Source organism: Metopolophium dirhodum, chromosome 4 (genome assembly GCF_019925205.1).
Source record: "Metopolophium dirhodum isolate CAU chromosome 4, ASM1992520v1, whole genome shotgun sequence".
In the NCBI taxonomy this organism is placed as follows: Eukaryota; Metazoa; Arthropoda; class Insecta; order Hemiptera; family Aphididae; genus Metopolophium; species Metopolophium dirhodum.
The window spans coordinates 28698133-28709438 of NC_083563.1; the positions used below are offsets into that span (position 1 = coordinate 28698133).

General features: G+C 28.4%; 1 protein-coding gene across 1 annotated transcript; it reads left to right on the top strand.

Moving 5' to 3' along the window:
- Window positions 1-5391: 5391 nt before the first annotated feature.
- LOC132943212 (uncharacterized) lies at window positions 5392-10651 on the top strand. Its single transcript, XM_061012090.1, has 4 exons — window positions 5392-5985; window positions 6345-6678; window positions 7372-7569; window positions 8335-10651. The coding sequence occupies exons 2-4, from the start codon at window positions 6567-6569 to the stop codon at window positions 8415-8417; spliced, it is 393 nt and encodes a 130-aa protein (XP_060868073.1). The 5' UTR covers window positions 5392-5985; window positions 6345-6566; the 3' UTR covers window positions 8418-10651.
- Window positions 10652-11306: the final 655 nt, after the last annotated feature.

An 11306-nucleotide genomic window follows, 5' to 3' on the forward strand; every position in this document is an offset into this window, starting at 1 on the left:
ATTTTTCTTTTGAAATTATTAGCAGGTAAGGACAAGGTACCTAACCAGTTTTGACTTCAACACCAGAACGCATATTTTTTACAGTGAAAAGATTAAAAAAATATTATTTCTTCGTAAATAGATGTGGTAAAAAACATTTTAGAGGAAAGATTTAAAAACTGCGTGTTACTGAATTTATCAATTATGTTCAAATGCAAGTGACTGTTGGTGACAGTTATTGGATGTGAATTAAAAATGCCTAGATGGAAAAAAAAAATCGGAACAATTATCAAGCGAAAAGATACTGAACAATATTTTTTGCGAAGTATTTATTTAGATACCTATACCACTATATATTGGATACTGTGAAATTGATAGGTACCTATAACCTATTAATTATTAGGTATCATTTTGAGATTATCAACCAGTAGGTAGGTACTTTAGAAGCTTTTGATCGTAGACCTTATACTCGTAGTATACTTTTGATTTACGTATCGTGTATTGATTCCTAAAACAAATATCAATTGTAATTTTTAATGCTATAACTGAGTAACTGACAAGGATTGCTGAGAGAAAAAAACATTTTAAATCTACCTATGTATATCTTTAATCGTGGTAGCAACTAAGTTTTCTAAATTAAATGCAGAAGTTAAATTGATAAATTCTAATTTATTAAAAGGTAGGTACTCGACAAAATAATAGCTAACAAATAACTGAAAATAATGGTTTACCTGGCTACCTATGTGGTTTTAATTTTTATGGCCAGGTGACTATGTAAGATTATGTTATTGTTGTTCCTTAAATGGAAGAAATGTACACAAGACCATCGACCAATTACAGCATTAGATGATGGCATGATGCCTTAACGAAATGTGATAGTGGACTATTTCCTACTATAAGCACAGAATAGACCTATTCTGTGTTATAAGATTTAATTTGAAAATATTAGAACCACTTCCAGACCAGTTGGCAGTTAGTGTTGCTAGAAATTTTTCGACTTTATGCAGAGTTAAACTTGACTTCGATCAAGGATGGACTAGGATCGTTTAAAAGTGTAGGTATGTTTGTTAAATGGTAATATAGATATGGCGTATATAGAAATAGTTTTTGGGGTGGGCTATAATGCTATATAATATTATGATTGACTATTAAATAATACTCTAATTTTGATAAACGGAAAAAAACCAAAATGTTTGATATATATTTTTTCTTTATTCTATTACTGTTACTTAATAATATTAAAAAATTAATTTATGTAATGCATTACATTTGAATAAATAGTTTTTTTAATTTATATTTTAAACTAAAAAAACCTAATTTCTAACCTTTAACTTAAGTTACTATTTTCACCAAACTAACTTCTATTGAACTAAGTTAGAAATTTGGTAAATTTCAGAAACGTAGTTATATTCTAACTTAGTTACTTTTTATATTAATGCAACTTCACTTTAATTAGTTGAAAAAGTGACTAACTTGCCCAGCTTTGAAATTGGATAAAATAAATATATAATTAGTTGTATAATATTTCAATAATTTAATGCTAATTCTCAGATTATATTATCACTTTGATTTTTTTCTAATTTTACCGTAAAATCTAAACAAATTTGTTACTTATATAATAGTCGTCGAAATTACCTCCCACTAAATATAAATAATTGCGGTGTTACCTATTACTTTTTATCGTCTAGATAATGTTATTAGTTATGAATTTTATTATAAAATTGATAATTGTAGTATATAACTACATATTAATACTTTAGTTTCAAAATCATTTAAGATGTTAGGATTCATTAACAGGAATACGATTAATTTTAAAAATATTAACTCATTTGTAATATAATATTATTTAATTTCAGTATAATATTTGTCAAATTGAGATTCAACTTACTGTACTTTTAATTTTTATTATTAATAAAGGGTATACCTATCTGTTTATAAATAAATAAGAAATTTTTATATAGCAATATCATATAATATAATATACACCTATTTATGAATATTATAATAATATAATAATTATCATTCAAAATTTCAAATTGTATATATTATTTTTATCATTATTAATTATTATTTTTGACAGCTGTACCCAACAATACGGTTAGGTATAGATTGTGGGATTTTTTTTTCTAGATTCTTGTTAAATATGTACCTACGTCAAAATATTAATACGTAATGAAATAGGTAATAGACATATTTGCAAAACAAAAAAAAAGAAGGTGGAAAATGTTACTAATAATCGAACATGCATTACTTTTCACTGGCTGTTTATATTAGATACCATTTTCTATACAAAATTAAATTTTCAAAATATTATGTTTACTCATTTTGAACTATTTATAGGCATAAGAAAATTTCATTTTTATTAATTTGTTTTTAACTATTGTCAATAACAAAATTTTAGTTGTGAGTTACGTATAAAAGGGTGTGCAAGATGTAACGGTCTGCTAATCTGCTATACAGTAGGTGTCCAAGGTGGGTCACTGTAATGCAGCCATGCCGGGTTCACGGTTCAACGATTTACTGGTAGAACTTTTGAAGAATATAAGTCGATCATTAGTCGACCTTTATTTGGCAATCGTATCAAATTAATTATATCTGTTGATCACGTGCGCAATCATAAAGTTTACCTAAGACTTAAACACACTTTTACGCTTAAGTTTTTATTAACGAATAACGAAGAAAAACATACAATTTTCCGATGGAGAAATAATAAAATAATATTATTATATTAAAATGTACTATTGTACTGCATGTAATAGTATAAATAATATACAGTATGTCCCAAAAATCTCGTATCACCCTTAGTATCTCCATGGGAAATCTATACATTTAAATTCGGGTTTTTTTACAGTAATAAGTATGAAAATTCTAATTGAATAGGTTTCGATTCAAAAATTCAAAAATTACCAAAAATATTTTTTAGGCAATCAAGTTTTTAAAATTTCCAAGATAGCTGTTTTGTTGATTATATTTTTCAAAACAGTTAAAAAATATGTATTAAAATTTAATGAAAATCTACCATGTTAGAGCTATCTATTATTTTGAATTTCTAAGAATAATCGTTATATTAATAATTAAAAATTGGAAAACTGATATTTTTTTTATACAATCAATTAATATTTAATTATTAGTGAAAGCTTTTAGTCATAAGATTTCAATTTTTTATAACTCATATTTTGTATGTCAAAATTCATAATAATTCCAAAAAAAATCATTGTTTTTTCATTTCAATAATAAAATATCTATTTCAAATTTTAATCCGACAAAACTAATACACAACCTAATTAAAGTTTTGATTTTAATAGAAATAACAATAGCTATGTCTTATAGTTTACTGAACACTGAACAGTGAAACTGGTATTACCTACTTTTAAGTATTGTAATTATCTTTAAGTGAACCTAAAATTACGAAATAGCACAAATAGCCGTGGTGCCCTGGTCCATGATTTTATCTTACAGTAAGTAATTTATAATATTAACATTTACGCATATCTCAGTTTTGTAAATTATAATTAAAATTATTCACTTGTGGTCTTTCTTTATAGCTATTAGTGTCATACGTATGGTCGTGCACTGTCGTCTTTAGCTATAACTTGTTTGTTTTCTTAGGTTAGGTTAGTATGCATACAGACATAGGTCACATATAACTACTATTTTTAGAAATTCAAAATAATAATTAGCTCTAACTTATTCAGTCAATTTCTATTTTATTTTAATATTATATTTTTTTTTTTGAACTGTTTTAAAAAATACGATCAACAAAACGGCTATCTTATCTAAGTACGGAAATTTAACAAATATAATTACCTAAAAAAAATGTTATGTAATTTTTTAATTTTTGAACAAAAAAATCGGATCTTATGCTATTCAATCAGAATTTCCATACTTATTAGTTATTACTGTATACAACCAAATTTAAATATATTGATTTCCCATGGAGATACTTAGTGTGATACGGGACTTTTGGGACATACTGTATAGGTGGCAGTGGCATATCTACGGGGGGGGGGGGGTCATACCATCCCCCCCTGAGACCAATTTTTGTACACATTAAAACATGGATGATGTATATAATAATATGAATGTGTATATGTGTATACTGAATGTCTATTTAACATTTTATATCCCCCCCCCTAGAAAAAAATCATAGATACACTAATGATAGGCGGTACTAGAGAGCCTAGATATAAAGGCTCTCTAGGTGGTACTATGATATGGTACTATATATGTATTATATAGGTACCTAAACAAATAGTGGTCGATCATCAGGTAATTAACATTTTTAATTTAGCCAACTTGTTGGAAAATGTTGAAGATTTCTGCTGTAATGGATGTGTTAAATTTGAACTTTAGTTAAAATGCTTGTCAAAAATATCGTACTAATGTATTTTCGATAATTTTTAATTGGTGTATGAAAAATTTATGGCGAACTTTGTATTACATTTTCAAACTTCTTAACCAAGCAAAACTAGTAAACAAGTAAAAACATACGTATCATATTATATCAGTTATCACAGGCCTGTAATTTCGATCATTGAATAATTTTCATTTATTTTTAACATTTACTCATAGGTGCAATTTGGGGGGGGGGGCTCTAGGGGGCCTAGCCCCTCTTAGTTTTATTTAAGCCTTAGTCTTAGTTTTATTAAGTTTCTAAATATATACATTCATAAATCCAACTAATAAAAAAATGTTGCGGTCTGTATTGATTTTATAAATTTAGCCCCCCCAAATCAATTGTCCAAATTGCGTCTTTGCATTTACTTATTGATATTTACTTTTATTTTGAATGGTTCCACTAAAATGTATTTGTAATCTATAATATTTGTTGGAGAAGAAACTTCGTTTCTACCCGGGTGTCCCATGACAGTACTCACTTTTTTTTACCGGCTTTTTCCAAGTTCTATACGACTATTGTTCTATGATACCTACGACACAAATTACAAATATTTAAAAATAAAACGGCCTAATTTATCAACCTAGATGCTGGGCCTCTCTGCCCCCCTTAAATCCACCACTGATACCACCACAGAACAATCGTATAGAAGTCACTGCATTTTTTTGTGGGCTTTTTTTTCCGCCAACTGTGCTTAATGTTTATATTATTATATTATATTTATCATGAACTATGGTCTATGATCTTAGTTATTAATTATATTTAAATTGAAAATATTATTAATTATTATTTTGAATTATAGTGGTCCGGACCATAGAAAAAAACTAAAAAGATAATAATATCTTAAGTTGACAACGACAATAATATTATAATCGTCTCGGCGCCCGGCGGGCAAAATACTAAAATACGTCACTGCCTAGTGCCTTGCGCGTCCCACCCGACGTGACGTACTTGCGCGCGCGCCACCGACCCCAATATGGCATTATCATTTATCAGTACAGTCAGTACACTGACGAAGTGACGACAAGTCGAAAACGACAGCCGCGACGGCGCGACGACATCGCGATTCGTGAATTATTGGACGATATTCGTTTAAGTCGTGACGAATTCAAGTGGCGCCGATAGCATAATATTAAGCGACATCACGTCCTCCTTATTCTATGAATCAATAAGATCTGTGTTTAAATTATTATTAAAGATCGTAATCCGAGCTGCAGCTACTCTACAACACAGACTGTGACGACCACTCGACACTCGCTGATAACGAGTACGCGATAATAACAACAAAAATAATAACAATATTATCATCGTCTCGTCTCAGGTCTCACGTTACGCGTGTCCGTCGCGACCAGCGAATCACAACAAAAAATATCGTCGTCGTCGCTGCCGCCGCGAATTCAAGTCTTTTCTTCGGTGCGTGCGGCGGGTGCACAGCAGGCGTAGGTCGAGGAAAAACGCAGCGGGGACCGTCGAGACGTCGAGTGGCCGACGGACGCGCGCCCACCAACTTTACACGAATCTCGAGGACGCGACGGCGCACGCACGAAAAATGCGTCGTCGTTAAGACTCTGTGGCCCCGGGAACGCACGCACGCTGGCGATGTCATAGCGGTGAGTAACGCAGCTGCGACTTGCAAGCAATTCGGCGACGACGATGATAATAAATGTTTTAACAATAATAATGATAATAACGTATTTACAATAAGTACCGACGAGGCCGTTACTCGCTCGAAAAACGACAATGATATTGTTATGTGAAGTTATAGTAACACGCAACGGACTGTCGAGTGGTGGTGCCGCCGCCTCTTTCGTAAGTCGTCGGTTGTTATACGGTTACCCATTGTAAGTGATCGTCGTCGTCCCATTAATAATATTTCAACATTTCGTCATCGTCGCCGTTTCGCCTTTTTTAATAATATTCTTTGGTTGTTTTTTTCTATTTTATTTCCCCTACTCTCGTCGTTTGCCAGCCGCCGATTCAGTGATGCGCTCGCTCGCGTGATTTACAACCATTATCTCTTGGCCTGACCCGTGTGTCGGCCTTTTAACCTCGAGATTACGTCCAGACGTTGATAGGGCCGATAGCGATACGGTCGTCGTTGGACGGCTGGCGTTGCGCACAATGTGTAACCGACGCCTCGCCACGGTCCGTTGTCTGTCCGCTGACAGTGCTCCTTGATTTTCGTTGAACGATGCAGGTACCTACGTGCAGCGATACTATGACGCCAGAGTCGGCTGACAACGGTCTGTGTGACAAGTCCATAACGCTCCGCAAGCACCGCAAAAATATATTTAATAAATCAGGTGAATCAGACAGATACCTATGTGTTACTTGTTCCATGTCGACTTGTGCCTCTGTGGCTTATCTATCTTGTGTGGTTGTCCATTTTATTTTAACGTTTTGAGTGTTCTGATCGGTTTTTGAGCATGATTAATGATGGATGTCATAGGTAAAAAAATTAACCGTTTATCTGTTTGAAATTCACTTGGACAATACAGACAAGACTCAGAATACTAATGTTGCTGTTTAGAATACCATTGAATTAGATATTGCTTTTAACCCAACACATAGTGATAGAATAATCGGTATTTCAAAATTGTAGGTGTAATACTAATAATATTTTTTACATCTAATTTCATATGTATAAATAATAGTTGTAAGTAAATAATATTATTATGTGCGTATTGTATTGTTCTCTACCTTCTAATCTTCAATTATGTTAATTGTTTCTCCTATTTTGTATATTAAAAGTTCTTAAAATGCATGGATATTACCTATGTACCTATTAATAATGAGTAGTTTTTAAATACATAATGATACAATCATCCGTTAAGCATATAGGTAGGTAGTTGGTTTACTTAAAGTTTAAACAATCGTGCATATTTCACGTTTCTGAGTATTCTAATGATGATAATTATTTTTGCTTATATTCTAATATTATATCTAATAAATTGAGTAAATAATGTTGCTATAATAGTGGTTTAACCTATTTCTAGCATTGAGGATGGTAGCTGCAGAAATGACAAGTAATCAAGATAAAGATGTCACACAAGTGCAATACATAGATATCAGTCCTGACTTTCTAACGACTGGACGAACCGGTAGAAGGAACGCATTGCCAGATATACTAGGTGAACATAAACTGACGTCCACAGCTGACTTACCCGACCGATTGCAAGCTCTTACAACAAATGGTAAAATAATTCTTATTTGATTATATTAAAATACGAAAAAATAATGAATAATATGTTTTCATCAATCATCAGTAACATAGCCACAAATAGTGTTTGAGTTATGAGCTCAAATTATCCATGTAGATTGTAGGCATATTCATTTTTGTATCACTACTTATCAAATTACTTAATATTAGGTATCTATATTTTTTAGTTTAAAATTAAAAATAATAATTTTTACTAATTTAAGTACCAAAATATTTATATTCACAGATTAGATTATATTTTTTAATGGATATATTAAAAACACATTATTCAAACAAAATTGAGATAATTTAATTAAATTAATAATTTAGTTATCCTTTATAAATTATATTAATTTATACGACTACCTAGGTATATAATATTTTTAATTTAATCTCGTTTGTGATTCTAATACAGTCACGTACTTGAGTATGGCGTCATTGAAACTGATAAAGAGACGTACTAATATAACATAATAAAGAGTTATTGTTCGATATAATATCAATATTCCAATAATTTGATTACAGTTTATAACCAATATTTAAATACATATAATACAATGATTGTGGTATACAATTATTCATGATATTACCATTTTGTTGACTAACCAATTAAAAAAAAAAATTAATAAGTTAGTTTACTAGGTTAATCATAATATTAATTATTTGAATTGATCAGTGGTACTATTTTTAAACAACAAATACATTTACCATAATTTTATTTTTTTATAATGATTAACCATTGTTGATTTTTCTAACACAGAGGGAGCTGGGACAAGTAATATGCAACCATCAACAACCAGTAGCGATTCAGACATGACTAAAACACAAAATGCAACATGTTGAATGACAGCATAAAAATGAAAAAGTTATAATCTTCAGCTACTGTATGTTCTGAAGGTAAAATGAAACAAAGTAAACACACCTATATTGGCTAGATGTTATAGCCTCAAATATTTTTGATTTGAGCAGAAAGCTACCTAATAGTTTTAATGTACTCCTAGTCTCCTAACAATCAGACCAAAGCATAAAAGTACTTTTATTTTAAATGATTAATTTAGTTCCATAATTTTATTTATTTTAATCGAATGGTTTTGTTCCTCTATTCATCAATTGACTGTATGTAATTTTTTTTCTTTTTGTGTAAAATTTTTTTTGTGAAAAACAATTTTAGTAAATATTTATTTTCTTAGTTATAGAAAATTATATTTTGTCCTAAACTGTGTCCTAAACCTAAATTATATGATTATATTTTAATATTTTATGTTGGAATAATGTATTTAAAAATAATAATAATCAAGTTAACCGCTTTTAATCAAGTATAATAAGAGTATACATTTTATTTGTTAAACAAATATATGACTAAAAGAATATTATATTCTAGATAGCTTAAAATTAAACAGTTTATAACATGTTTACTGATATTTTTAAGCAAAATTCATAGCTTTATCAAAAAAAAATATTTAAATTAAAATGTTTAGAAAACAGAAATAATGACTATAAAAAAAGATATATAGGTAAATAGCAGACAATAAACAACAATAAACATTTAGTAAAATGTAAAAAAAAAATAGAATAGTTTAGTGTTGATAATAATTACACACGGTCAGGTTGTGATATTTTAAATGTTTTTCCTACTCAATATTTTTCTCATTTAATCATATTTTATTTTTCTTTATTTTTATAAATTTCACATATAAATATTCCCTTTTTTTTTCAAAGTTATTTATATTGCGCCCAAAAACTATTTAAGCTTATAAAAATTAGTGATGACTAAACCCGAGTAATAAAATATATATTATGAAATCTTAAGTAAATTAAATTACTTTATTCCTTGTGAATAAATACAAACAAAATTATTTTGATGTTCATAAATTACCAAACTTAAAATTATAATTTAGAAGTATTGAAGTATTACTAAATAATGTATTTTAGAAGAATGACTGATCATAATTTTAAAACAGTTAAATATTTCTCAAAAAATACCTACTTTTAAAAGTTTAGTGTCATTAGTTCCTGATTTTTGTTGATTTTTAAATTAAAAATATTGAAATATTGTATAATATATTTATGTACGTAGACAATTATTTCTTCGGAAATTTTTTGTTTTCAAACAAATATTTTTTAATTTGTGTTTCTGTTGAAATAACAATTTCCTACCAATTTTGGTCCAAAACATATGTGTCTTATAGTATATTTTTTATACGGGAATAAATACTATACATCTTAACGATTAATACTAATTATGATAAATTTGATACAGAATTAATAAGTAGGCATAGAAATCATTTTGTCCAACATTCCAATAAAATCAATTGAATAAGAAACATGATTCTTGGGAATTGCATTAAATAAACGCTGTACTACAATATTACTTAACGACTTTAAAACCCATGGTGTATGTATTAGTTTATAATTAAATGTCAAGTTAGCAACCTAAAAATAATCTAGTTATAATCTACATTACCTTTTAATTGTACTTAACAATATTCTATAATATGAACACAAAGAACATATTATTTCCAGTAATGTTGAAAAAACTACCATGAAACACACTTAAATGTACCTACTTTTTTTGTTCCTATCAACTTATTTAAACTGTATTCATTTAGAATAATAATCCAAAAACCTGAGTTAAATTATCTGAAATATTAATAATTGTATTTTTTTCCAACAAATTATTTTATTAAGTTTATTTAGAGTAAGCTAAGCTTGTATTATATTTTTCTGATAAATTTGATCAAGGTGATGTTGTTGAAAAAAGAGAATTTGTGAAGTAAATCTACTTTGAAAATTATTTATGTTAAAAAAAAATAATATTTGTGTATCAATTATAGGATCACTAAACAAAATTGTTGTCATAAGTTCTGACATCATAAGATTTTTAATTAAAGACATGGTTTGTGGTTAGTTAGTTTATACTATGACCAAAATGTCAGGATTGTTAGAACGTAATTTACTGGATATTATAACTAGTATAGACAAATAATTAATTCAAATCACTTAGAAAAACTTAAAACCAAAATACAGTGTTTATATATTTGCCTATAAACAAAATTATAACCTATTTTTAACGAAAACTATATGGAATATTATAATTTTTTACTTAATATGGCGTTTATAGACGAATCTCAACAATTTGTTGAAATGTTTAATTTTTTTTTTTCATACTCCTAATTACTATTTTTTCATTTTAAAAGTTAATAAAAAATCCTAAATCCTCTAGTCTGGAATGCTTTATTACATTTTTACTTACCTATTTCCTTATGAGCTAGTCAAACCATTTGTTGTGAGTAAGATGACACTAGTGTCACAATGTAGTTTTCTACAAGAGCTGTGGTAGTTACATAGATCCAACTTTCTATCGAAAACAAAATTAATTTAAACATAAGTATTTGAACTAACATAATTAATTATTATTGTTCTTTAGTTATTATTTTTTTTAAATTAAAATTTACCTTTATTGAGTTAACATTTAAAGTTAAAATAAGCCATTTATCTTACTTAACTATATTATTTTTAGAAAAAAACCTTTATGATATTTTATTTTATACATTATAGGTACATCCACTATTATTTATTGACTATATTATTATAGTTGCAAATTCACTTTATAAAATTGGGTTTAACTAATTATTTAGCACACAAAAGCACTCTTAATTTTATAGACTTCATGTTGTAAATTGTGTATTTAGCGTAGTGCAATATTGAGTTTTGTTAATATTTATTCTACCT

What these genes read in the sequence shown, in the direction of transcription:
- LOC132943212 (XM_061012090.1), top strand. Translation starts at nt 6,567, where the DNA reads ATGCAGGTACCTACGTGCAGCGATACTATGACGCCAGAGTCGGCTGAC. An exon ending in AAATATATTTAATAAATCAG is followed by an intron (nt 6,679 to 7,371) that starts GTGAATCAGACA and finishes ACCTATTTCTAG; the next exon opens with CATTGAGGATGGTAGCTGCA. An exon ending in GCAAGCTCTTACAACAAATG is followed by an intron (nt 7,570 to 8,334) that starts GTAAAATAATTC and finishes TTTCTAACACAG; the next exon opens with AGGGAGCTGGGACAAGTAAT.